Source organism: Rosa chinensis, chromosome 7 (assembly GCF_002994745.2).
Source record: "Rosa chinensis cultivar Old Blush chromosome 7, RchiOBHm-V2, whole genome shotgun sequence".
Classification (NCBI taxonomy): domain Eukaryota; kingdom Viridiplantae; phylum Streptophyta; class Magnoliopsida; order Rosales; family Rosaceae; genus Rosa; species Rosa chinensis.
Window position 1 is genome coordinate 20,622,583 of NC_037094.1, and position 27,819 is coordinate 20,650,401.

Sequence of the window (27,819 nt, forward strand, 5' to 3'; positions counted from 1 at the left end):
GTGGTCATAGTATTACAGGAGCGGAAACTAACACGAGTTCCATACACAACCAAATCATAACTGAACCTTGTATCACTTCATTACAAGTAAAAATCAAAAGTTCTCAAGACTCATCCCATATACAAGTACCATCGTACAGGATCACCCGTCTAACATAGGTAAATGAAAGCTTACACTAGTATAAAAATTACCAGCCCTGGATAAATGAATTTCATGATAAGATCGCCATTGGTAGGCTACAGTATTATATGGACGGAAAGGGTCCTCGATGTATGCTAGTAGTGGCCAGAGCTCTGAGTGTTATTATCTGAGAGCCAAAGAAAATAAAATAAACTGACATAAATTCTTGTCACAGACTTAACCAATAATGTATATCAAGCTAACAATTGTAATAACTTGTGATTTTGAGCTAGTAAACTACCTCTGTTTTAAAGTCCGCGTTTGTGTTAGGGAGAAATCACTTGAACCAGAAGAGGCGATCCGTCACACTCTTGAGTCTGATGGATATGAAGAGAAGGCCGAGGGGATCATCTTCCGTTTGTGTGACAAACGCCATTCATCAATGCACCCCATTTGGTGAGTATCCAAGTCCGGAGGAATTCCCTTGTTAACAATATAAAGAATCCTCTCAGTCTTACCAACAATGTGAACTGCGTGCCTCACGGTTTCTTCCCTCTTTTCAATTTTGCTGTTGAAACACTTCATCGCCACAATCTGTGTATTAGTGAGACAAGCACCAACAATGTCGGAGATCATCACCACCAGTGCTTCAAATAGTCTATAAGACACAATAGAACTGAAAAATAGACCAGACATGAAATCTCAGAAATGAAGAGCTGATTATATTCGAGTAATAAGTAGTGCTTTCTATCAAATAGGATTTATTGACCATCTTAGTTGCACTGTAGTCTTGTTTATACTACTTCCTTTTGCATTTCTGTTCTGATAGTTCAAATACTTAAGGATACCAACAGAATCTATGTTAGCCATACGTTGGTCAAATAGCGTCCGATTTATATCTAGCTTCCATCTCATTTTGATTAAATTCACTACAGATTGACCTATGTCATTCATACAATGACATGGAAGCATTGTTTTTGAGGTTTTCACTTTTCACTCGTACCGTTTGTTTGTGTTCAACTTATAATCATCTACAACATGAGGATAATTTAGCAGATAGTTGCTATTTATAGTCTAGATGCTGTCTATTGAAGCATTTAGCCCTGTTCTTGTTCAACCAGATATATCGATATCATCATTCATGAGCTGTCTTACATGGTAATCATATTGCAGAAATTGAATGAATTGTTGAAGGATGTCGACATTATGTGTGCCTCTACAAACTAGGGTTTAGAGTTGTAATAGGAATGTGTTCTAGGTATTCAATTGTAATCAGATTCTATTACCTTTTTGGGTACCTTGTAACTCCTTATTTAAAGGGCTCCTATTATCAATAATAGACACAATTCTATTCTCCTACAACACGTTATCAGCACGAGTTCTAACCCTAGCTTCAGAAAAAAAAAGAAAAAAAACCCTAGAAGAAGAAAACTTCTCTGCCGCCAACCCAAAACAAAAACAAAAAACAAAAACAAAAAATCTCCACCCCGGCCTCACCTCACCGGCCGGACCTCTCCAGCAATACCTGCAAACCCAGCAGCCCAGCCCAGCCCAGCCGGCCTCCTCCCCAGCGCCCCCGCGCCCAGACGCCGCGCACCACTGCTGCCCCGCAACACCTGCTGCCAGCAGCCCCGCGCCTTGCCAAACCCAGCAGCCCGACCTGCAGCCATCCCAGCAGCCGCGCAGACCTGCAGCCATCCCAGCAGCCGTGCTGACCTGCAGCTGAGCAGCCCAGAAGCCCCGCTGCCGAAGCTGCCTGCCTACGTCCCTGCAAAGCCCGCCTGCCTGTCTTGCGATAGAAAGAAAGAAAAACCAGAAAAACCCAGAAGAAGAAAGAAAAAAAGTGGAAGAAGAAGAAAGAGAATAAGAAAAGCAAAAGTGGGCCCCAGAAGAAAGAAAAGAAGAGAAAAAAAAAAACAAAAGAAAAGAAAGAAGAAAAAAGAAGAAAGAGAAGGACCCGGCCGGCCAGAAAAAGGAGAAAGAAAAAAAAGAAAAGAAAGAAAAAAAAAAGGAAAGAGGAAAGCCCAAAGAACAGACAGCCCAGAAAGAAAAAACACGTCTGCTCCAACACGCGCGTGTCCTCAAGCCAAGAACCATCACGTAAGTTTTTGTGAATTAAAGTTGTTGTTTTCATGTATTTTACATTCTTCTATTTTCTGCAAATATTGGAATATATGTTGCCAAATGATTTTGATATTTAACAAAGCGGAATTGTGGGGATTCACGCTTAACGAACTAAGAGTCTTCGTATGAACTAAGAGTGTTCATAATTAAACGAACTAAGAGTGTTCGTGTGAACTAAGAGCGTTCACAATGCTTGGACTAAGAGCGTCCGTAAGCATCAAATTGTGACCATATTAAAACATTATTGTTTGGTCTAATCCAAAAGAGATTCTTGGAAATTGATTTCTTGGTAGCATTGCTCGGAAATCTTATTGTTTTTAGTTTTCGTGGAAGTTTAACTCCGAAACTAATATATCTTCTCTTCTTATTTTCAGGATGTCGAATGAACCTAGACTCGACTTTCCCATGCTTGACTCAACAGGCTCGGATTACCACAGTTGGGTAACCGATGTTGAGAATCATCTCACTTCCAAGGGAATATTACCCATAATCCAGGCACCTAACCCGGATCTTGTGTTCAACCGAACATCTACAAAGCATGCTCAAGCAGTTATCTTGATGCGACGCCATATGGACAAGGCACTCAGATTGGAGTATATGTCGATCAAGAATGCAAGAGAGCTATAGGTAGCGCTAGAAGAGCGCTTTGGCAATGTCCAAGATTCCCTCCTCCCTGACTTGAAGGTTCAATGGAACAATCTGCGCTGTGCTGACTTCAAGTCTGTTGCTGAATATAATTCAGAGGCTCTTCGCTTACAATCCATGTTGAGATTCTGTGGGCAACCTGTCACAGAGCAAGAGTTAATTGAGAAAACTCTCTCCACCTTCCCCGTTTCAGCCATTGTGGTATCAAAGCAATACCGTACTGAAGTCAATGCTGGACGGATCACGAGGTTTCATCAGCTTATCAATATTATATCTGTAGCTGAGAAACATGATAACATACTCGTGAGGAATTATAATTCAAGACCCATTGGAACTAAGAGCGTTCATGAGGCGAATTATAATGCACCTAAAGGAGGGCGCAAGGAGCGGTACCCTAAAAATGGGGGACATGAGGGACGTATGGGCCCATATAACCGCCCTAACCAGGAAGGAAACTGCAAGTTTGGTGTGGATACACGTGGTGGTAATGCCACACGTGGGAGAGGGGGTCGTGGTATCCCTAGCCATAATGGTGGCACCATGGGTCGTGGTGGTGGCACCAACCCTCCTAAGGAACGCCCGCAACGTGCACAACGTGCACCTCAATTAAAGGGAGGCAACCGCAATGATGAGTGTCATCGATGTGGATCAATTGAGCATTGGTTCAAGCAATGCAAGGCAAGTGAGGAACTAGCTGCAAGATACAGGGCATATAGGGACCTGAGAGAGCAAGAAGTGTACCTTGCAGAAGAAGAAGAAGATGGTGGAGATGTCAATCTCACCATAGAGGACTTCAAAGCTGAAGATGAAGTGCACAAAGATGCAGCAGACTTTGATTAGATTAGTCCTTTTATTTTTCCAAGAACTTTTGTAATGGCAATTTGCCTTAGTCAATAAATGACAATTGTATTAACTCTTTCTTATGTGACGGACCCAATAAAATGTGATGTCTAGGAAAGTCATTGAGATTATTGGTACTTAAGAGAGCCTTGCTCCACCAACATCTCTCTCTACTTTCCTGGTCATATTTGATTGGAGTTACCAAACGGATAGAGTGACTACAATGTGTCTTACTTTGATTTTATTTTGGATTAGATTTTGAAAACTTTGATGTAATCATTAGCTATTAATAAAGTGTCAATTCTTTTACTTAATGTCTTGGACATACCTTAATTCAAACTTTATTATATAAGAGCCAATGGTTTTCATGTGGAAACACATTATGAGAATGGACAGAGTTCCTTTGCATCACCTCTAATGACTACGGACATAAACGAGTATTAGAGAAACTTATGTGTCGCTCTAGTGGGTTGTATGCAACCACTATTTGAGTTATTGAATCCAACTATGTCATGAGAGATGACTTATGGGATTTTGACACATATAGGCTTTGACATGATGATCTGTGTATTAAAGACTTTACACGGACATCCATTTTCAGAACGAAGAAAAGTAAGAACCAAGAATTGGTTCGAGGAGCTGCACATGGGCCTCATGGCGCCATGATTGTGCAAAGACCGGCCATACATGACCGGCGCCGCCTACCCCCTGCGGCAAATACATGGCATTGACGCCATAAACTCCTCTCTCTACTTCTCAAGTCTATTATGACATTATGGCTTAACCAAAAGCTTCATTGGTTGATTATAAAGCTCATGTTTCGTTCTGTAAAGCCTGTTATTTAGGATTGAGACCATTCTATGCAAAGGAGATTGAGGAAATACTTCCATTCTCACAAAGAATCTAAGGGAATTCTGTGGATTTGATCAACCAACTTGCGGACAGTATAGATGTTTTATGGTGTTGGTTGATACGCAAACACGCTGGTCATGTGTTGTGCCACTATCCACTCGTAATGCTGCTTATGCTACACTCCTAGCACATAACATATGGCTACGGGCTCACTACCCAGATCATCCCATTCAGTCAATTTGACTTGATAATGCTAGAGAGTTTACATCGACAATTTTTGATGACTATTGCATATCATTGGGTATTGATATCAAGTATCATATTCCCATGTACATACCCAATGGGTCTCGCGGAAAAGCCACCATTAAAACGACTACGATGGTAGCCCGGACATTGGTAATGCGCACCAATATTTCCGCTTGGATTATGCAATATCGCATGCAGCTTTACTAATTCGTCTATGACTCATAGCAAGCCACTCAACTTGTATTTGCGTTACAGCTAGTGACTGGGTTCGAGTCTAATATCTCGTATTTATGCATATTTGAGTGTGCGGTTCATGTGCCAATTGCACCGCCACAGCGCATCAACATGAGTCATTGCAACGAATGCATATATATATATATATATATATATATATATATATTTGTTGGACATGAGTCTCCAACTATAAGTTCGCTATGTAGAACCCTTGACAGGTGATCTCTATTTCGCTGGATTTGCGAATTGTCACTTTGATGTGACAGTCTTCCCGTCGTTAGGGGGAGATTAGAACGTCAATGTTCAACAGGAATGACAGGAATTGTCGTGGTCTGTCCCCACTATGTCTCATCTTGATCCCCTAAAAGTGACGAGATCACATATACCTGTTGCAAACATGCCTGCAAAGATTGATGTCCCCACAAGAGGACATGGTGCCACCCAGAGAAGATGGGTACTGCACCACTACCATGGATGGTAGTATGGTGACGCCACAAAGGTGGCATAATGACATCATAGGCCATGGGTTCCACTAGAGAGAGTAGGAGACCCATAGGTTCGATGGATTCTCGCCCTAAGAAGAGAGCGAGTTTGACACAACTTGATCCATTGATCATTGATACTCAAAATCCGTCTCATGAGAATATTTTGCATTGTGGTTATGTCCAAAAGACATCATTGGGGGACGCCTCAATGTTAGAACCAATTCCTGAAAATATAGAGATCTCTACGAACTACACTAGTGTACATGAGGACGTGGAATTATTGAGACCAATGACATCGAACCTTACTCCGTTGAAGAATGCCAACGTAGAGAAACTTGGCCTAAATGGAAAGATGCGATCCAGGTTGAATTGGATTCACTAACGAAGAGGAAGGATTTTGGGCCTGAGATGCCAACATCTCCTAACATAAAACCTATTGACATTAATAGGTCTTCGTTAGATAGCGTGATGAGAAAAAGAGATGGTCGTCTCGCCTTATGGCGCAAGGTTTCTCACAATGCCCTGGAATCGACTATGAGAAGACATATTCTCTCGTAATGGATGTCATTGCACTCCACTACCTTGTCAGTTTGGAAGTTTTCAAATAACTGAACATGCAGCTTACTAATGTGGTCACTACGTATCTCTATGAGGATCTAGATACAGAATATAATGAAGGTTCTTGTGGACTTTATTTACCCAAGTCAAGTGGCTCTAGACCACGGAGCGTATTTGCAACGAGGTTGAAATGCTCACTAAAATGACTACTTGATTGGGAAGGGACATGATGAACTATGCCCACGCGTTTCCATGACAAGTTCCGGATTTGCAATTGTCGCGGTTTATATTGATAAACATAATTGGAACCCTTGAGAGTTAAGGGAAACCGCTGAACACCTGAAATCCGAGTTTGAGAGGAAGGACCTTGGGAGAACACGGTTTTGTCTAGATTCAGAATTTGTATACTGTGTCAATAGATACTTAGGCATTTTGATAAAGTCAAAAATGCACTCCCATGGTCGTCTGTAGTCTTAGCCCTAAAAGGGATCCGTTTCGTCCCAGGGATGATGACGAATACGTTTTAATAGCAGAAGTGCTTACTTATGTACAATAGGCGCATTATTGTGCTTAGCACAATACAAGACCGGACACCTCAATTATTATGAACTTGTTGGCTAGATATAGCCCCGCGCCAACACAACTCCATTAGATTGGTATAAAGACAATCTTTCGATATTTGAGAGGTACAATTGATATGGGCTTGTTCTATCCCTAAAGAGAAAAGAGATGACGGAAGTGTGGGATCGGACCCCACAAGGCAAAATGCCACATTCCGTGCTCCTCCTCTCCCCCATCAAAATGACAGCAAGCACTTCTAAATATTGAAGTGAACCATATCCAATTAGAGGATAATGTAGCGGACTTATTTACTAAGTCGTTACCAAAATCCACCTTCGAGAAACATGTGAAGAGCATCGGATTGAGAAAGTTATCCGAACTCCCATGATTGTAGCAATCAGGGGGAGATATTGACATCAGGGGGAGGCATGATGTCTACATGTTCGATCTCGAAGAGTGAAGGACGTGTTATGCTCTTTTTGTCCTTCGACCAGGGTTATTTTTGTCCCACAGGGTTTTTGTTACCTGGGAAGGTTTTTAACGAGGCAACAATCAAAGTGTCATCACCAAGTTTAAGCGGCACAAGGGGGAGTGTTGAAGGATGTCGACATTATGTGTGCCTCTACAAACTAGGGTTTAGAGTTGTAATAGGAATGTGTTCTAGGTATTTAATTGTAATCAGATTCTATTACCTTTTTGGGTACCTTGTAACTCCTTATTTAAAGGGCTCCTATTATCAATAATAGACACAATTCTATTCTCCTACAACATGAATGAGGTTGAAAGATACTTGAACATGAAAAACACACCATGGTCTCATTTCTAATTATCATGGTTTGATACTAACATACATGAGTTTCAGTATTACCAGTAGCGGGATTTCACTATCCTTTGAAAGATTCATGCATATCAATGGCAATTGGGAAAGAATCTTTCCTTTGGATTTTATTCCAGGCAGTTTTGTTCGAGTTTATCTTTCCTGCAATTGGTTTTGGATATGATTTAACTGATTTGATATGATGCCATCTCAATCTTCTCTGGACATCAGATAAAGGCATGTATTCTCACATTGACGGTGAAAAATAGAACCATGCATTCTCATTGAGGGATATTGGTCAACTACTCCCCTGACTCTGGTGTAATGTCGATTTCTCCACCAGTTTGTGGTAGCTAGGATAATGGCATGCTTTTAAAATTTATGTAATGGAAGGACATCCTTTCTAAAAAGTTATAACTTTATAATGCACTTATCCTGCAAAACAAAACTCTTTCACATATTCACACTGATACATATTTCCAGATAAAGAAAAACATATATAAAGCAAAAACTTGAAAGTTGCTTTAGCAGTTCTTTTACAAAATCTGAATCACCATAAACTACATCTGTTGTAAACTTGAGGCTTGTGAGTTCTATTCAATGCTCAGGTAGAAGTCATTTGAAACAGGAGAGGCTCCGTCATTCTCTGATGAAGATGAAGAAGGGAAGGCCCAAGGGTCTTCCCTTTTGAGTGACAAACGCCACTCATCAATCGATGAAATTTGGTGAGGTTCCAAACTTCGGGGAATGCTCTGGTCTAGAATATTCAGTATCTTTTCAGTTTCCCCTAGCATGTGAACTGCATGCCTCACACTTTTTGCCCTATCTTCAATGGTGCTGTTCAAACACTTTGTGCTTATAACTTCCTGAAAGTTAGTGAGACAGGCACCAAGAATGTCAGCGATCATGACTGTCAGTACTTCAAATAGTCTTTCATCTGTTTGATCGATGCTGCCTCTATGGTTTAGCAGAATGGTTTGACATATCCTATACATGGAATTAGCAGCTAATTCCTTTACGGGCCATTTCGAAGGAGTATCTCTGATACATGCATTTATAGCTGTTTGGCTCTTTTTAGATTCTTCGAATTTGACCTTTGCAGTTTCAGAAAGTTCTTCAAGTATTTCCTCTGAGCTTTTCCCCTGAAGTGACAGTCTACGGAGATCCACATCCAGCCATGTGTGATAGAGATCGACTCCTAGCCAGACATGGGTTGCTGCCTTCCTAATGTTGGTAAGATCTTTACTTTCCAGGTGATTTTCAATGAAATTTATGTACATGAGCCCTTCGTTTACACCACGCATTAACCCTTTTATCGAAGAACTGCTGCTGTTTGGAAGTGCAAGAGCAATACTGGCTAGTGTTGCAACTGGTAGAGCCCAACAATTTGGAGGTTCTTCACCATCTAGAGAGGGAACTTTGTCGTTGTCGAAAGCTGCTACTCCTTTAAATCCTTGTGAAAATGTCGATTTCTCCAACAATTTGATCAGATGTTTAGGCTCACTTCTCCTTCCCCTCTGGAACCAATGATCAGTAGCATCACAATTGCTTTTCGTCATGTGCGCAACTAATGCATCCTCCCCTTCAAGATGCAAAACATAACAGGTAAGATGTTCTAAGCTTGAGCTCGATTGTGATGACTCTAGGCTCGAGTCGTTGAAAACAGTGTTGCATTTGAAATTCTTCTTCCACTCCTTGCAGAAGTCGCAGCATATCAAGATCTTGCTTACAAAGAAAATGGAAATAAGCCGAATTGCTTTGCTCATTATGACATTTCCTTTCTGCATTCCAATACACAAGTCCAAAAGTTTATTTTTTGTGTCATGAGCAAGTTTCCTGCAGTGCCTGCTTCTGATTCTTAAAGTTAATGGACAGTCTTTCAACTCCACTAGTCCCTGGATCCAGTACTTTTCTACTTTAAATTCTCCTTTGTAGGTTGCATTTCCTCTTTTTGCACACCTGAAGTTTATGGCGATGAACCATCTAGATGCTGGAGCAATTGTTCCTACTGCTACTGCTACTGTCTGTGTAACAAGAACCAAAGTGGTCGACCACTTGTAGTCAGACTCACCGCTACAAAATTTAAATGACCAGGGCATCAAGTAAGTTCGAAGTATGGCCTCTGCTAGAATCAGGGAACTCAAGAGACAGATTGCTCCAGAAGCTGTGCATGTCGCTGATCGACCCATAACAAACTGGGGGCTAGAGGTATGAGCCATCATCCAATATTTCATCAGATCCTCCCTAATTTTGCAAACAAGTCTTTTACCAGTTTCATTTGAGCTCTCTTTCAGAGCTAATTGATACCTCTTGCTGTACTTGTGCTCTAAGTAACGCTTACAAATCGGAACAGTTAAAGCAGAGAAACTCAGCATGATAAGCAAAACAAGCATGATGAACATAACACAAGCATGCTCCTTCCAGAAAACAAAGATTGCACCAGTAGCTAATTGGATGCAGATATTCACAATAAGGGTAACTACCAATATTCCAAAAGCCATAACATTCATGAATAGTTCTTCATTTTCCATAGCTCCAAGGGAAGGCATAGAATTACCTATTACTGTGCAGACCAAGACCGAGCTGCTGAGCTTCGCAAGCTGATCCTGGCGGCTAGGCATAGCGGTGTTTAGATCCACTGACAATTTGATTGCCACAGCTATCAGGGTCAGAGAAGTTGCATTGATTGAGAAGTACTTGCAAGGAAACCAGAGTTTCCGGTGACGAATGCCATGGATGACATCTGCAGCCATTGTAACTAGACATGCCAAGGATGCTGCTGTTACATAAATCCCAATCCAAGGCATAGGGGCACTGAACTTTCCCTGGTTGAGGTTCCCATCGACGTCGCAGCCGATTTTCATCTTCTTGGCTTCTCAGGTAATCTTCTCTTTGGCCTAAGCTTTCTGTTCTGTTTGTGGTGCTGCTCAATCATATCTGATCAAGAAGTGCCGGTCCACTTTGGTTATTATAGCTTGAATATATTGACAGTGGTTTGATGATGACTCCATTTTAATATTTGACTTGGTTTGGACTACTGTTCACGTTTAGATGGAAAAATGAGAAAGCGTGCGAGGCTTTTCTTGTTTTCTACTCATGAGAGTCAAGTGGGACGAATTTAGGCTTATTTGAATATACAGCAGTCAACATCTCTCATGTTGTCACATAATTTCTAGTAATTTCTAATGTTCTCACATAATTTCTAATTGCAGTATAGTAAGTATGGCTGACGTGATTGCTTCCGTCACCATGCTTGATTTGGAGCAGATGCCAGATGGGGTGGGTTTATGTTTGAGGTTGAAGCTGAACAGGGTCCGGAGGAAAGAGGACTCCAAGGAGGCCAAAATTAGGGAAACTACAGATTCGTAAGCATGCAGTTTTTTTTTACGATGACTTCGTAAGCATGTAGTTACTAAACGGAAGTGTGACATTTTTCTGTCGCATGTAGTTTTTTAAGGACCAATTCCATCCTGTGAGAGAACATTATAATGTGGGTTTAGGCACCGGATTAGATGCTAGACCCCACGCGCTTTGGAGAAAACTTGAGTCTCTGGTGTTCGGCGGTCCTCGTCTGGCGGCACCCTCATACTAGCGCTGGTCTTTGGCCGCGCTGGTGTGGTGTGGTTGCTGCCAGACGGGCTATGTATGTTTCCCGGTGGTCTGGAGTTTGGGTGGTTGCATTCGGTGTCTCTCTCGTCTGGGTGGCGGCGCTGATTCGTTGGTTTGGCTTCTTGCCTTGGTTACGGCCAGGATGGCAGTCATGGCTAGCTGGGCTGCACTGGGTTTTAATCAATGGTGGAGGGGATCGATCTCGGTGGCCGGATAGTTTGCTATGTGACTTGCCTCTCTGTGTGCAAGATCTAGACTGTGGCGGATTGTGGGGGATTGCGGTGGGGTTCATGGGAGCCTGGTGGTGGTTTGGCGTTTTGTGGGGGAGAGATGTTCATGGGTGGGGGCGGGTCTCCGTCCAGCAAGGGTTGATCTGTAGAGGCGAGTTCGGGTTGGGGGAGGTTTCATGCGGTGGTTGTGCTATTCAGGGCCTATCGCGGTTTAGAGTTGGTAGGGAGAAGTTAGTCACCGACCATACTATTCCGGCAACGAGGATTTCCAACTGGTCGGGGTCGTTTACTCGGCAACGGGACAGGGTTTGTGACGGTGGTCTTTTGGTTTTTAGTAGGGTTTCTTTTTTGGTTAGGTTAGTGTTAATAAGTCCCTTCTCTTTTGAGATAGGGTTGGGTTCCTACTCTTTTGAGCTAGGATTGGGTCTAGGTGTTATGCCATGTGAATGGTGTCATTCCCGAGGACGAGGACTATTTGGCTCAATTCTGGTTTACTTTTGGTGTCGAGTCGCTGACGAGCGATCCTTTACACGTGATCTGGTACTTTTGGACGCGGTGTTGAAGAGGACGCAGTCTTCTTGGCGGTTGATTACGAGGTATTACTGGAACTTTCGGGGTCATATGATCAATGTAGCCTTGGAAAGGGGCGTATTGTGGTTAGAGTTTGGGCCCATTGGCCTAATGGTATCGGTAACTGCAGTTTATTGGGGTTTTGGTTCATGTTCCCCCCCCAATGTATGGTTTTCGGTTGATTGAATGAATTTTATCTTTTTCTCAAAAAAAAAAAAAGATGCTAGACCCACTTTTATGGACCACCTCACTCTTAGAGTAGTCATAATGAAGATTGTTCTCTATTTGTAGTACGAGAGGAAACCAGCACGAATTCCATGCACGACCAAATCATGACTGAACCATATATCCTTCATTACAAGTAAAAACCAAAAGTCCTCAAGACTCACCCGTCAACATGGGTGAATAAAAGCTTACACATTAGTATAAAGATTACAAGCCCTGGATATATGAATTTCTTGATAAGAAAGCCAATGGTAGGCTACAGTATTGTACGGACAGAAAGGATCCTTGATGTATGCTAGTAGTTGCTTGAGCTCTGAGTGCTATTATCTGAAAGCCAAAGAAAATAAAATAAAATAAAATGACATACATTCTTATCACGGACTTAACCAACAATGTATATCAAGCTAACACTTGTAATAACATATGATTTTGAGCTAGTAAATTACCTCTATTTTAAACTCCACATTTGTGTTAGGGAGAAATTACTTGAACCAGAAGAGGCAATCCGTCACACTCTGAGTCTGATGGATATGAAGAGAAGGCCGCGGGGATCATCTTCCGTTTGTGTGACAAACGCCATTCATCAATGCACCCCATTTGGTGAGTATCCAAGTCCGGAGGAATTCCCTTGTTAACAATCTCAAGAATCCTCTCAGTCTTACCAACAACGTGAACTGCGTGCCTCACGGTTTCTTCCCTCTCTTCAATTTTGCTGTTGAAACACTTCATCGCCATAACATTCTGTGTATTAGTGAGACAAGCACCAACAATGTCGGAGATCATCACCACCAGTGCTTCAAATAGTCTATCGTCGCATGTCTGGCTAAGCAGAAGAGTCTGACTTATCCTATGCATGGAATTAGCAGCCAATTCCTTAACAGACCATTTTGACGGACTCGTATCCATTACACACCCAGACTTAACTCTACGCTTCCTTTTAGATTCTTCAAATATGGACTTTGCAGTTTCAGCAAGTTCTTTAAGTACTTCCCTGGGGCTCTTTCCTAGTGAGAGTTTTTTGAGATCCACATCTAGCCATGTGTGATAGAGATCGACTCGCAGCCATACAATGTTTGCTGCCTTCCTGGTGTTTGCTAAGTCACTTTTATGATCCAAGTGATTTTCAATGGCATTTATGTACATCAACCCTTGGTTTACGCCATCTACCAACTTTTCGATTGAGCAAGTGTTTATACTGGAGAGTGCAAGAGCAATACTTGTTAATGTCACAACAGGAAGAGCCCAACAATTAGGAGGTTCTTCAGAATCCAAGGAGGGAACTTGGTCACTGTCAAATTCAGCTACTCCTTTGAATCTTTGTGAGAATGTGGATCTCTGCAAGAGTTTGAGCAGATATTTGGGCTCTTCTTTCCTTCCCTTTTGAAGCCAATATCCAGTTGCATCACAATTGGATCTCATCATGTACTCAACCAATGCCTTTTCACCTTCAAGAAACAGAACATAACTACTGAAATCTGGCTTTCGGCTTTGCTCAGACTGTGGCCCGGTGTTACGTTCAAACATCTTGATCTTACACTGTTGGAAAATTTCACAGCATAGAAATATTCGGCTCACAAATAAAATGGAAATGAATCGAATTGCCTTACTCGATAAGACGATCCCTTTCTGCATTGTAATACAAATGTCCAAAAACATGCTTCTTGCTTCATGAGCAAGTTTCCTGCAGTGCCTATTTTGGATTCTGAAAGATAATGGTTGCTTTTTCAACCCCAACAGCCCCTGAATCCAGTATTTTTCAGTCTCGAATTCCATTTTGAGGCTTATGTTTCCTCTTTTTGGGCACTTGAAGTTTATGGCCATGAACCACCTGAATGCTGGAGCAATAGTACCAACTCCAACTGCAACAGCCTGTGTGAAAAGAATCAAAGTTGTTGTGAGCTTGTAGTCAGATTCTCCGCTGCAAAACCTAAACGATGAAGTCATTACATAAGTTCGAATCATGGCTTCAGCCAAAATCATGGTGCTGAGAAGACAGAAAGCTCCAGAAGCAGTGCATATCACCGAGCGGCCCATCACGAATTGGGGACTAGAAGTATGAGCCAGCACCCAATGTTTAGTCAATACCTCTCTAAGTTTCCCAGCCTCACTTATTTGGTTTGCACACTCTTTCAAAGCTAATTGGTACTTCTTATTGTACTTCTTCTCTAAGTAACTCTTTGTGGTTGGAACAGTTAGAGCAGAGAAAATCAACATGAGGAGTAGAACAAGCATGGTGAACATTATTGTAGCATGCTCCTTCCAGAACACAAAGATTGCTCCGGTAGCTAGTTGGATGCAGATATTGACAATTAGGGTGATGACTAGAATCCCCAAAGCAATCACATTCATGAACATTTCTTCATTCTCCATGGCTCCAAGGGAAGGCATGGAGTTGGACATTGCCGTGCAGATGAAGACTGAGCTGCTGAGTTTCGCAAGCTGATCATGGCTGCTCGGCATGGGAGTGTTGAGATCAACTGATAGTTTGATAGCCACGCCTAGCAAGGTAAGAGTAGTGGCATTGATGGAGAAGAATTTGGAAGGAAACCATAGTTTGTGGCATCGAAGGCCAAGGATTACATCTGCAGCCATTGCAATCAGGCAGGCAAAGGATGCTGCTGCTACATACATGCCAATCCAAGGCATTGGTGCACTGAACTTCTCCTCATGAAGGTTTCCATTGTTGTCACATCCACCCATCTTCTTGCTCGGTTTCTTTCCGGTGATGGTTTCTTTGTAATGTTGCTAGATTAAGAAGTTCTGGTGAGCTTGATTATCAGTGCTTTTATATACTGTTGATATTTGAATTCAATGTTGTAGAATGTTGGAAACATTTGAATATTTTTATTGGAATTTTCTTGTTGATAGCAGCCTGAGCAGGTTAACTATTTTTGTATTTTACTGACGGTGATCAAGTGGAGTAGTTTAGGCCTTGTTTTAGAATTAAACTGTCAATGTCTTCTCCTATTATCATAATAAGGTTTCTTGTAAAACACTCTTACGGTAGTCTATCAATTGCAATATCGGTCTTGTCGGCTTGATCTTAATATATATATCTTTGTTGTAAGTTATAGTAACCAAACCTTGAAAACCATGTCGGATGGCTCTTATTCTCTCTTATTTGTTTGTCTGAAAATTTCTTGATGGGTCTAATAACAAGCCGCCCATGACAACACCATAAATCTTTCAGGTATTCGAGTGACGAGTGAAATGAAAACAACAAATAGGTGAGAATGAATAGTTAAATTGTTCTTTAAATTCAATTTGATCTGATCCATTGTAACTTGTACTAGTTTTTGATCTCCTGACATTTGACAAATTTGGGAAGGGGTTGGCCCCTTACTCATGATTGATAACGAGGGATTAATATCACATAGTTCTCTATTTGTTCGTAAAAATAAAAAAGTAAAAAAAAATGAAAACCGACATAAGAGACTAATATTTAAATAAACCGATTGCCCAAAAAAAAAGAATAAAAAGAGTAGATTTTTTGTTGTCAATTACAAATAAGATTGAACACGCTTTTATTTGAACTATTAGATATGACATCTTCCACGCTGAGATAAAAATATGTAAACTCCTTATGCGATCTCTAGTTTAGGTCACCTCTATGTTGCATTGATCACTTCTAGTTTAGGTGACAAAATACCTGCTTCTAAAACGCCTCTAGACTGATTAAAGTTTACCACATGTACAGCATATTCTAATTCTTCATTTTCTTCAAAAAATTTGACTTTAATTTTATAAGATATGAATAGAGGATGATATAAATTTTGAGTTCATCAATGGATGGTGCAAACCCGAGCCCAACTCTACCTATTGTCCTTCCCTAGTCATGACTCTCGGTTGCTAGTCCATTGCTCATAATAGCTACAAAGACAGTTTTGTAGCTGAAAAAAGGAAAAGAAAAGAAAAGAAAAGAAAAATGAAAATAAAAAATAATTTAGTTTGGACGCGATCACGATGGGACTCGAACCCACAATCTCCCGCTCCGGAGGCGAGCGCCTTATCCATTAGGCCACGCGATCGTTTGTTGTTGTGAGTCGGTTATTTTAGATATATTAAGTCTTCACCTTTCCGACCCATGACCTTCTTCATTGAACCCATACAGTCCTCTTCTCCAATTGCAAAACACAGAGAACACCAAAATGACGACGAGGACGAATTTGTACAAGAACCCTTCCATTACGTACAAGAAGGACCTCAGTCTCTCCTCCGTTCTTCAAAACCTCCAAGGTAATCGGGTTTTCTTTCTTTTCCCACCAAAACGCACCGTTTTTCGTTTTCTCAACTCGAATTCCCTCTACTTTCAGCTTACAACATCGCCACCGGCAATGCTCCGCCTCCTGAAGAACATCCTCCGCCAGCCGCCGATGCCAAAACGGCAGGTCGTAAACGCCAGCGCGATCCAAAACCGCCGCCGCAGCATTGTGGCGGGAAGCGTGAAATTGAAGAGGGCGACGGACCTATGTCGCACCAGGATTACATAGACAAGAGAAGGCAAGACCTCCGTTATCAAAATTCGAATTTGATTTGAATGCTAAAAAATTGCAATGGCTGCTTTCGTATTGCTTATTATGTGAATTGCTTTGAGCAGAAAAGAAGCTTCTGCAACGCCAGCTTTCGAAGAATTAACTGCGGATGTTTTGGTAATTCGAGTTTTGATTTATTTGTACTTTACATTTGATTAAGGGCAGAATTTTGAGATAGGTTTTTGGACATGGCAGGGAAAGCAAGGAACTTCCAATTCATGTTTAAATTTGGTACAGTATGACAGTAAGTTGTTCTGTGATTTTGCTTGCTGCTATTACAAGTTTTTCAAGTGGCGCTATGATGTTGATATCTGTGGAGTAAATGTTTATACATTCAATTTGCAAATGTAGGTGGTGAGACTAGTTCTTCAGAATGTGAAGAGAAGCAGCATGATCCTCCAAATTCTGGTTAGTTATTCTTCTATAAAGACGTTAAAAAAGTAGACGAGTTTGCTGATAATATCTCTTATTATAGTGTTGTAATCTCTCCGGGTTACATGTATGAGCTCAAGCATAATTATTATGTATCAATTAATACATTTTGTTCTAATGAATATTTCTTTGTGATTTATCCTTGTTTGCTCTAATTGATGGAAGTACTTCTTCAGTTCACAGGAATGAATCTGATGGAGTAAAGAGCAGAAGTGAACAGCGTTTGCCTCACCCAGGCGAACCTGTTTGTGTAATGTGTGGTAAATACGGAGAATATATATGCAACGAGGTGGGTTATGACAGCGCGTGAACTGTATATTACAAAATTATAAGCTTTCACTCTCTGTCTCCCTTTCTTCCCTCCATGAAACTATCTGACTATAGTTAGTGTTTTTCTCTGTATCAATAGACGGATGACGACATCTGCAGCATGGAGTGCAAAGCTGAGTTACTGGAAGCTCTTCAAGTTGTCAAGGTATTTAGCATTACTAGTTTGTTATGTGAAATTTAGTACTTTAATTATTGCTTCCATTAGGCTGAAGCCACCCCACTTATTCATTTTTCTTAGGATCCATTAAGCAATGAAAGACCAGATGTCTCCTCATCCGGGCCCAACTATACCTTACCCATGCCTGATTTTGGTGAAGACACTTGGGATTATGAACGTCATCGCTGGTTGAAGAAGACTTCCAGTCTTTGTAGTTATGAATGGTATTTGTGTTGTTAGACAACTTCTGTGTGAATGATCTAAGTTTTGCCAGTGTATTCTCTATTCACCAGAGGGAGGGAACTACTGTTTATTTTTTGCATTCCTATTTCTTCAGATAAATTCACTTATCTAACTGTAATACGTGACCATATAATTTTTTTCCCCAAACTCTGATTGTGAATTGCTCTTTGTAGCTGGAAATGCAAGAGGCCTGGACACCTTGCTCAAGATTGTTTGGTGATGACAAATAACCAGGTTCATTATTATTACTTTTTTATTTATGGACCATATGATAAATGTGCAACTTACAACAGGTCCCGTGATTGACCTTTGGTAATGAACGAAAATGAAGGCAAATAGATGGAATATCTTATTCGAGTCTGTGTTTTTTCCAGATGACATTGGGCCAAAGCAATTCCAATTCAATATCAGCGGACCTTCTTGCGTTGTACAGAAGGTTTAGAAACTTCTCTATATATTTGGCCTAATTTGCCATTCATTTTGATTTATCTTATGCTCTAAACTAATTTCCAAAAGATGTAGGTTTAAAGATCCCCCATCTTTCTAATTATCTTTGACCTGAGCTCCTAGTCTGCTGAAGCTGTAAAAAATGTGCTGTAAAAAATGTCTGTTTAGCTGATTAGTACTCAGTACTGTAGAAAGCAAATTTTGTGACTCTTAGCATTGTATAAATCCAGCAGCTGTTGCATTATATTACCTCACTAGAAAGCCATTATGTGATGATATCACATGAGCAACTTCATTTTGATTAAACATTGGCCAGAGTATCTGTAGATAATGTGTGTAGTTTTAAGGGACTAAGTTAATTATTATTTGACATTTGGATACCTCCATTTCCTAGTTCTAGATGAATACATTACTCAATAGAATAGAATAGCAGTTGTAAAATCACTCTTTTAACATCCATAAAGGGCACTTTTGGTTGGTGATTGACTGCTTTGATTATTCTAAGATCCCAGCCCAAAATATATTAGAATGGTATCCAGTTGTATTGAATTTGTTCTGTTCTGTTAAAATTGTTTCTATGTTGTAGTGATCATATGAGATGACATGAAGATCAAAATGAACTCAGCAACCCTTTTGTGACTTTTTGTGTTTGCAGATGCCACCAGATAGGAAAAAACATGTCAGTGGCAAAGTGCAGCGAATGCTACAGCTCATTAAGTTTGGCTACATGCCTTGATTGTAGGACTGCCCTCTGTGACAAGTAAGCAGTACAATTCTGCTTTATTCTGTGATTGAAATTTTCTTTCTTGTGGAATGCTTTGTTATTGTTTTGTTTTGCATTTCTTAATCTAGAGCTTACTTGTAGCTTCTCCATTATTTATTGGTGGTGATATTAGGATTTATAATCTGTAATAAAGTAAGGATGAGTTGAGTGATTTCTACAGTTTTTCTTCTTCTTTAAACACTATTGGTGAGGCTTAAATCTTGAAGTTGAAAGACTAGTTGTCATGCTATGTTGAGAACAAGTCATCATCAATTCACCAAAATAAAAAGTATCTCATGAAATTTCATCGACAAAGTAAAAAAGGGAGTGGATAGTACTATGATGTTCTTTATTGGCTTGGAAATTAGTTATAAATATTCTCAATGAAAACATCTTGGGTTGATGTTTAAACTCCATGCACTAGAACCCCTGTAGCATTTATAGACTGATAATACTAATTTCCAGTGCAGGTCATTTGCATGAGCATATACAGAGACATACATCCCATCAACGATATTATTCTCATAAACTCTCTCGTCTGGTGGGTACTTACTTTTCCTTGCTGCTTAGCTAAGGCTTTTAGAGAAGCAAGAGATGCTGCATACCTGTTGAGGTTAATAGGTTCCAACTTGTATGACATGTGTAGTAGTTTTACATTACTGTGGACAACATACCGGATAAATAAACATGAACTTCTTTGACTCAGCTTAAGGGTTAGAATCTGGCAATTCTAATATAGCTGTTCCTTGTACCAACTTGGGGTTAGTTGGAAAGATCAGGGCCATGGTTTGCTCCCATGTGGTCTGGGGTTCAAACCCCCTATGCTGTACTAAAGTTTCCACTTTCTTAAAGAGTGTAGGACAGGCAGGAGCCCCCTGTTTGGAGCAAGAGATCATTAGATTGGGGATTTTGGATATGGAAAAAAAGAAATATATAAAAAAAAAATGAAGCTGTTCCTCCTGCTTCTTTAACCATCTTTTTGGGAAGCTTTGAGGACACCTGGTCATGCTTCATAGTTATCTCAAACACTGTATGAGCGCAGGTTGAGATGGGGATAGCTGCTTTAAACCTTACAAAAGAAGCATGTTTATTGACTTTTTGCTTCCTTGTAAAAAGAATAGAGCCACTATGTAACTAAAGATTAAAACATGATGTGCATTCCATTGACATCAGAAATCCTTGTACATGCTATGATCTATGATTTATATTGTTGACCGGCTATTTCCTATGGTGTGTAACAGTTTATATTTGGTTGGTGTAGGTGAAATGCTGTAAATCAACATGCAAGGTGACTGACATCAAGGATCTTTTGGCATGCCAGTACTGTTTTGATAAAGCTTTTGATAAGTTCTATGACATGTATACTGCATCTTGGTATGAAAATAGTTGGCTGAAATTTGTGTATCTTTTCCACTTATATTTTGGATTAATTATATTTTGCTACTCATGTTTGGGCTGTTCCATTTCTTTTACTTATTTGATTTGTTATTTCTTACTGGTGTGTCTATGAGGGTCACATGAACTTTAAATTGGCATCTTTACCTATTCACGTCTAGTGAAGGAAACACCTTTGGAGAGAATTCTTAAATAACAGCTGAAGAAAACTTTGATAATAAGCTGATCTATTGGTATCTAATAGACTAAGTGTCCACTTGCGTTGCAGGAAAGGAACTGGTCTTTCAATCATATCAGGTTCTATTTGCTGTGAAGATCACTTTGATTGGTAAAGTCTGTTAGTACTTTCACTTTCTGTGTTTTTCGAATGGCTTTGATATCAGGCCATTCATCTCTCTAATGGCTTGTTAATGCTGCAGGCATCGTATGAACTGTTTCAACGCTGGTGTGGAAGACAGTGCATATATTATCAGTAGGACACCGCTGAGAGAGAAGCATATTCAGCTTAGTGACTTCATCTTCTGAAAGTGTTACTGAGGCAGAGACAACTACACTTCGGTTGTTCATGATGGTACTGCTTCATAAACTCCTAACAATGCATATGGATTATCAAATTGTGTTTGTACAGTTATAGGTATTTCCCTTTCTTTCTTTTTTTGGTTGTAATCAAACTACAAGGTTTAAATTACTAAAACTGAAATGTGAGGGACAGAAGTGCAAAATGATTCAAACTTTTAGGAGATTCTAGCGTTGCTAATTCATATACTGACAGGTTTCAACATACTACTGAAAACCTTTACAGTCCTTGCAAAGTAAGAATATCAACTGTTCATTGCTTTGCCAACTTGGAGCTTGTGGGGACTCTACATCCATGGAAGGTTGAGATTATGCAGTTTTAATCAGGAAATTATATGGGTTATCATGTAATTATCTTGGATCAGTTTGTAAGGTGGAGGCTGGCAAGGCCGAACAGGCTGTATTCTCATCTGATTCTTATTGAATAGGTCCAGCAGTTTGTCCATTCTTAATTTTCGTTCCATGTGCATTCTACTACTACTTTCTTCTGTTTTAACTTCTTATTTATCTCTCGAGGAGATGTAGCGGTGATGAAATATAGTGGTTGTCCAGAAATTTGCTCAGGTTGCTTATTTAGTACTTAGGGCATCTCCAACAGACTAGCTATTTCAACAAAAAGTTATAAATTTGGCTAATTTGAGATAGTTTAGCACTCCAGCAGAATAGATATATGAAAGTCAAATATAGCTTTTGCTAAAATCTCTAGCTAAATTTAGCTAGGGAGAAGAGAGAAAATAATAAAAAGCTAAACACTCCACGTTCAATTTTTTTTAGTTTAGCTAACACTGCTGGAGGAAAAGCTAGAAATTTACTATCTAAATTTAACTTTTAGATGATTTAGCTAAAAAAATAATTTTTACTGTTGGAGATGCTCTTATCTTTCTTTTATTTAGCTTTGATTTCATTGAGCTAAGAAATATGAAAAAGAAAAAAAGAAGAAGCTAAAGTAGTACAAAAAATAGAAATAAATACCTCCTGTAGAGAGCCGAAGGTTTTTACTCGTGCTGGAATGTAAATGTGTCTAAAATCTTTCATCGTGGAAGGTATAACTACGGTTCAATGACTAAATACAAGTGACCCTTGTTTGTGCGTGTTGGATTTATGCTTACCCTCAGAGTAAGAACTTCACAAAAATCAACATGTTGATCGAACTTAACCACTTGAGGCAATAGAATTTCTGAACTATTTCTCATTCCTATCGATTCCAAAGTAAATGAAAGAAAAGAAATTTGATGCTGGGTGATTTGAGCAGATGGCTTTGTACATTAACATTGATAGCGCTGTCTTATTACCTCAACTGATCTACTTGCTGAGTTTCAGTCAACTTTTTGGCTACAAATTGAAAGTACGGCTTATTGGAGGGAGTATAGTCGGCTTACTAGAGCAATACAACGTTGGTGGTGAGGAAGGGGTTGGGGAATAGACAATCTAACAAGATACAACAGTTTCTACATTTCAATATTGTAAAAGTCTTGGGTTCAATTCACACTGACATATCTAAGGGTGGGGTGGGTTAAGTTTTTTTTTTTTTTTTTTTTTTTTTACAGTTTCTACATTTCATTTTTCCCTTTTTCTTTAATTCATGAAAAATATTTTAAAACTACACTGACTTCATTTTGTGTTTGATAGTGAATAGCAAGCTAAAGATTATTAAATACAAGTTTTCAAACTTTTCAGATGAGAAATAATTTAGTCATTATTATCGCATAAACCGTTTGATCTTGCTTGGTGTCATGGGCCGAACTTTTCTATGTGCAAAGAGGACTGCGTGACACTCGTCAACCTTAACCTGGCAGACAAGTAAGCCAAGTGAGTCACTTGTATAGAAAAATGAAGGCCACATGATATTAAAATGGTGCTAGTGGCAAGCAAGAATACAATTATATGAGTGTTGGGCAACCACGAATATCATATGAATAATCAAAATAAAATATCAAGAAACAATCTCACATGACACAGATGATTGAATAATTCCTCTTTTTTGATGGTAAGACGTCAAGGGAGGCAAAAGTATATGTGCTTACTTATACTAGTTCCGTAGTTCAGACTATCCTTACTACGAACCCCTCCCCAAGGAGCATAACCGACTTAACTAGTGAAGCCAGTGGGAAACATCCATTTGCTTGAGGAGAATAATGACTCATAAAATAAAATAAAATACATAAATTTCAAATTATAAAAAACACCCCTAGCACACAAGCAACCAACACCCCTAGCACACAAGCAACCAATCAAAGACTTAACTACAGACCTGGACAAGCTATATTGCACTATTGATTTTGTAGTTAGTGACTATCTCAATGATTTTGTATTTCCGTTGGTAATACTTTTTTAGAAGGGTTAGAAGTGTATAAATTGATTTGTCTCCAATCGCAAAAAGTACCCTTATTCCTAAAACTGAGCCCATTTCCCCTCATTTTGGTCTATCTGTATTACTGTATACAGTTTTCATTTTAATTTCTTCTAATATCCTAATCTTAAGTAAGATTGAAATATAAAAATTAGAATTAGAAGACTAATTCGTCAATGTAGGAGTTTCAATACAACTCGCTACTAGGCAATACACAACGGAAAAATATCAAAATGAATAAATAAAGAACACTCTTTAAACAACTCAATGAAGTTGAAGAACACATTACATGCCTATAAATAAACTTCGTGCTCATAATTGTTGCTGTTGTCAAATAAATTATACATGAATCCCAATTAAGTCACATTATCTTTGCCTAGAGATGCAAAATCCTATAGTTGATGTGAGATCTCATTCTCACACGATTCATAACCAAATGATATGTAATTATTTTTGTGTTACTCTTTTTGTTTTTCTTTAAGAGGATACTAGCAAATTAGGCCAAACAATGTTGCAGGTTTAATTTTTTCATGAATTTTGAACGTGATAGATAATAATCCTCATGTGTATTTGAACAAACTCATAAATCATAACTATATGCATAGAGTTAGACAAAGACCATTGAACATATGGTTAGTGGGGTAACATTATACATCAACTGTTTCTCTTAACAAAAAAGAAAAAGAGAAACTACAGATCAAGAAAAGAGTTCGTTGGCCATCTCAACTACAACTTCAACAAACCCGGCATCACATTTCATAAATATCATAGGACAAAATTAGGACACAACACAATTGAGAGCAGTGCTATATGCAACCGATGTTTTAAACAATCATCTATCATTCTAACCAAGAGTCAAACATAGAGAACAACCCTTCCATAAAACCTAAACTCATCACTTCTTCAGTAGTTCCTTGGTAGGGTTGGTGGCAGAAATTTTTTTGGCGTATACCACTTCAACCCAGATAGCATGAAAACGGCCCTAGAGGGCTAGAGATGACATATGTTGGTTGCTGAATCTATGTAACTGAAAGAGCAGATTGAATGTTATAATTAGCATAAATTCAAGGGCAAAATTCATATGTTGATATCGTATATTGCTAGTGCCAGTGTTCTGCTAAAGATCGATCAATGCAAATTGAAACTTTCAACATTGAATGGAAAACATGTTCTCTCGTTAGTGCCAATAGTTCTGGCACCACAGTCGAAACAAACAATGGGAATCATACTTTAGGTTTGGGTCGAGCTAATTGGGGCATTCAAATTGTGTAAACAACAAAGTGGTTTAAATTTCGGGTCGGTAAGAACTGGCCCAATATGCAAACTTCGTACTTTTGTTTTTTACATTGCAATAGTAACCTCCCTCATTTTATGTTGGTATAGATATTAATTTGTTGTGCTACTTCAACAACCATGGTGTTACATAAGAAAAGTGAGCATATCCAATATGCATTACTGTGCTTTACATCATGTTTGGTACTTTAATGCATGTATATTGAGTTGCACTCACTCACTAAAGAGATAGTTTTTAAGAGATGATAAAAGACAAGTAAATTGAAAAAATTATATTTGCATTATAAGCGATAGAAGCTCCATTTAACTTACGTTGATCAAAGCCAGAAGCAGACCTAAAATTAAAAAAAAAAAAAAAAAAAAAGTTGACCTTAAATGAAAATGAAAAAAAAAAAACTAGGTAAAATACAAAAAGAAAAGGTATAAATATATCAAAACCCGAACCCGCATGACCGATTTCCTTTTCCGACTGGCTCTTAAGAATTTTGGCGCTCGGGAACCTCTGTTCAAGTCGTTCTCTCTCAGGATCAGTAAGTCGTTATCATCTCCGTTTGAAGGTTTTGATTTCTTTATCATGTCGAATCGATTTCTGTACCCCCTTTTCTAGATGAGAAACTCTTTTCTATTCTAATAACTGATTTGCAGCTCTTCTAATTTCCAAAACCCTAATTTACATCTTTGCCCAATTCTGTTACTCTCGATTTCCCAATTCCATATGAAATTCTCGAATCCACCTCCGAATCGTTTTGCTTTCATAAAACCTAATTCAATTTGAAAACCCCCAATTCTGCGTATCTATAGCATCGGAAACCTTGAATTCGAGTTTGAAACTATAAATTTATATTCTTTTGTGCTAAATGTTGACTGAGAGTTTTACAATTGATATGCAGGTGAGGTTGTAATTTGCGATGGGTGGTCATGGAGGTCTGAATATATTGCCTCAGAAGCGGTGGAATGTGTACAACTTTGATAATAGAGAGAAGGTTCGGCTGGATGAAGAAGCCGCCGCCAAAGAAGAGCAGCTCAAGCGGGAACAGGCCAGGCGGAGAGACACCGAGTATCGAATTGAGCAGCTCCGGGTGGCCCGTGGATTGGCCCCATTGATCCAACCCAAGGAGTCTGCTGAAGAGGAATCAAAGCCGGGCCCCTCTGCTGAAGTGGAGTCGAAGCCTGGTCACATTAACCTCTTTGAAGGGATTAAGATTTTCGACCCTATCAAGGGGTTGGAGAAGGAGGGAAGTGATGGGAAAGATGGGTTTAAGAAGAATAAGAAGATGAAGAAGGAGGAGCCGCCCAGGGTTGTGACAGCAGAGGATGAGAAGTATAGGTTGGGATATGGAGTTGCTGGGAAAGGAGTTAAGTTGCCGTGGTACCTTGAGAGGCTGAATGCTGATGCAAAGGGTGAGAGCGGCGAGGATGATGAATCGTCGACAGGGGTTAAGGAAGAGAAGAACAACAAAAGTGGGAAGAAGACAATAGAAGAGCTGAGGGAAGAGCGGTTGAGAAGGGAGAAGAGAGAGAAGGAAAGGGTGCGCACTTTGATTTTGAACAAGAGCCAGAGCCAGAGCCAGAGCCAGAGCCGAAGGGATGGAGCTGATTTTAAGGATAGAAGGTTCACTAGGAGGTGAGTTTCCACAGATGTTGTTCATAACTAGAAACTGAAAATCCAAATAATAGTAGTTTTCTGCAATATGTTGTTGGTGTTTCAACGATATGAATGGTTGATGTATTCATTGATATTTGTTTTCTTCATGGTGTTGGTAAAATGATATTACACAAATGGGAGTGATGTGTTGGAAGTGACTGCAATTACCACAAAAGCATTGATCTTTCTTTTCTTTCCCCCCCCCCCCACATCCTAGTTTGGTTATAGAACTTAAATGCTTGATCTTCCATCATAGAAGGAAAACCAAATGCATGTCCTTGTATGGTCACGATCTCTTTTGAGGAAGTGTATCTTTGTGTCTGTCTTCCTGAAGTGTGCACTCTGCACAAACCAAGTATTTTCATCACATTGAGTCTTTGTCTACTGAAGACGTTAATCTTGTCTAAAACTATGGAGGAATTTTGATGAACACTCAATCTGTAGTTGAATACCAGAACATTTCGTGCATTGTTTAGAAACGGAGGATCCTTAATTTATCTTCTGGTACTATGAGGGTCTCTCACTAAGTTGAAGAGATTGAGTTCTGCCATGGATTCACATCAGCTCAATTGATTATGAGGAGTAACTTAGTTTGGAATATTGGATAGAATATGCAAGCAACCTTTCACAAATTGTTGGACGGGGTGACACACTCTTCGTCGGTATCGACTGTTTGAATTGGATTTAATTGGAAAACAATTTTTTCCAACGACATTTTAGTTAGTGGAGGTGGCGTGAATTTCTTTTAAATTAAATTGGAAAACATATGTTGCTGACGAGTTCTATGCATATATCATGCTAGTTTCTAAAAAAGTGGAAAAATAATTGTTGCCCTTTGGTTCCTGGAATTGGTTTGCTTAGGGGTTGACAGTGGGTGGTTGGCCTTGGCATCTGGTTTGAAACATCTCTATGGTAAAGGGGTTGTGAGCATCGTTTCAAGGACGGCGGCGGCGTTGGTGCCATCGAGGGATTAGAAGGCGGTTTGTTGTGCAGGGGATTTAAATCATGTGGGGTTTGGGACCGTTGCACAGGTTCGTTGTCTTTTAGGTGATGGCGTTGCGGTGGCGTGGTGGTGTTCCTTAAGTCGTGGCGGCAGTGACTGTGCTTGCGGTGGTCATGGCGAGTTGGCAACAGAGATCGCGGTGTGCGTGCGACGCTCTCGCCTGGAGAGTTAAAGGCTGAAACTGGGATGGGCTAGTCTTATTGGCCCTTAGGCTCCGCCTTTTTTGTCTTTGGGTTGCTGCTTTTGGGCCTTTTAGGCTTATAATTAGTTTGTTGTTTCTTTCTAATTCCCTACTTTTACCGGAAGATACGCACTTGTCATTTGTATTATGTCTATCATAGTTTATAGGCTTCCTTTTCTTAAGTGAGCATTGAATATTTAACGAGTAGTTTATCCATATGTATCGTGTTACCACAATAACTTCTTGTATGTTATGTAATGACCATTCTGACTTGAGTATCAATGACAGTTAGATTTGATTGTTAAAAAAAAAAAAAAATTGGAAAACAACTTTTGCCGTCATTGGAAATCAAATTT

General features: G+C 39.6%; 4 protein-coding genes and 1 non-coding gene across 10 annotated transcripts; 2 read left to right on the plus strand and 3 right to left on the minus strand.

Annotated features, from left to right (window-relative positions):
* Window positions 1–7,922: 7,922 nt before the first annotated feature.
* Window positions 7,923–10,511, minus strand: LOC112180209. The gene has a single exon (XM_024318728.2). The coding sequence runs from the start codon at window positions 10,344–10,346 to the stop codon at window positions 8,076–8,078; it is 2,271 nt and encodes a 756-aa protein (XP_024174496.1). The 5' UTR covers window positions 10,347–10,511; the 3' UTR covers window positions 7,923–8,075.
* A 1,617-nt stretch (window positions 10,512–12,128) lies between these two features.
* On the minus strand, window positions 12,129–14,856 carry LOC112180042. The gene is made up of 2 exons (XM_024318540.2): window positions 12,563–14,856; window positions 12,129–12,443 (listed from the first exon to the last, which is right to left on the minus strand). Exon 1 carries the CDS (start codon window positions 14,814–14,816, stop codon window positions 12,588–12,590), a length of 2,229 nt encoding a protein of 742 aa, XP_024174308.1. The 5' UTR covers window positions 14,817–14,856; the 3' UTR covers window positions 12,129–12,443; window positions 12,563–12,587.
* Window positions 14,857–16,071: 1,215 nt separating this feature from the next.
* Window positions 16,072–16,144, minus strand: TRNAR-CCG. Its single transcript has one exon. It is a non-coding gene; the product is annotated as a tRNA-Arg (tRNA).
* A 76-nt stretch (window positions 16,145–16,220) lies between these two features.
* Window positions 16,221–21,552, plus strand: LOC112178780. 6 transcript variants are annotated; one of them, XR_002927514.2, is made up of 16 exons: window positions 16,221–16,352; window positions 16,430–16,616; window positions 16,714–16,765; window positions 16,844–16,892; window positions 17,000–17,056; window positions 17,257–17,369; window positions 17,490–17,555; window positions 17,649–17,791; window positions 17,984–18,044; window positions 18,185–18,246; window positions 18,913–19,017; window positions 19,486–19,561; window positions 20,282–20,394; window positions 20,684–20,743; window positions 20,835–21,049; window positions 21,188–21,552. XR_002927514.2 is itself a non-coding variant. In XM_024317000.2 (16 exons), exons 1-15 carry the CDS (start codon window positions 16,265–16,267, stop codon window positions 20,938–20,940), a joined length of 1,338 nt encoding a protein of 445 aa, XP_024172768.1. In that variant the 5' UTR covers window positions 16,221–16,264; the 3' UTR covers window positions 20,941–20,986; window positions 21,188–21,552. The 6 variants fall into 6 exon arrangements, 3 of the variants coding, with proteins under 3 accessions (XP_024172768.1, XP_040365993.1, XP_040365994.1); XR_005802762.1 differs by having other exon boundaries at window positions 21,218–21,552; XM_024317000.2 differs by having other exon boundaries at window positions 20,835–20,986.
* Window positions 21,553–25,021: 3,469 nt separating this feature from the next.
* On the plus strand, window positions 25,022–27,737 carry LOC112179695. Its single transcript, XM_024318159.2, has 3 exons — window positions 25,022–25,164; window positions 25,525–26,258; window positions 27,141–27,737. Exons 2-3 carry the CDS (start codon window positions 25,543–25,545, stop codon window positions 27,145–27,147), a joined length of 723 nt encoding a protein of 240 aa, XP_024173927.1. The 5' UTR covers window positions 25,022–25,164; window positions 25,525–25,542; the 3' UTR covers window positions 27,148–27,737.
* The last annotated feature ends 82 nt before the right edge of the window (window positions 27,738–27,819 follow it).

Bases quoted from the DNA above. Each gene is read 5' to 3' on its own strand.
- LOC112180042 (XM_024318540.2), bottom strand. From the start codon at position 14,816: ATGGGTGGATGTGACAACAATGGAAACCTTCATGAGGAGAAGTTCAGT.
- LOC112178780 (XM_024317000.2), top strand. From the start codon at position 16,265: ATGACGACGAGGACGAATTTGTACAAGAACCCTTCCATTACGTACAAG. The intron at 16,617-16,713 runs GCAAGACCTCCG...TGCTTTGAGCAG, and splicing joins GATTACATAGACAAGAGAAG to AAAAGAAGCTTCTGCAACGC. The intron at 16,766-16,843 runs GTAATTCGAGTT...TGGACATGGCAG, and splicing joins AATTAACTGCGGATGTTTTG to GGAAAGCAAGGAACTTCCAA.
- LOC112179695 (XM_024318159.2), top strand. From the start codon at position 25,543: ATGGGTGGTCATGGAGGTCTGAATATATTGCCTCAGAAGCGGTGGAAT.
- LOC112180209 (XM_024318728.2), bottom strand. From the start codon at position 10,346: ATGAAAATCGGCTGCGACGTCGATGGGAACCTCAACCAGGGAAAGTTC.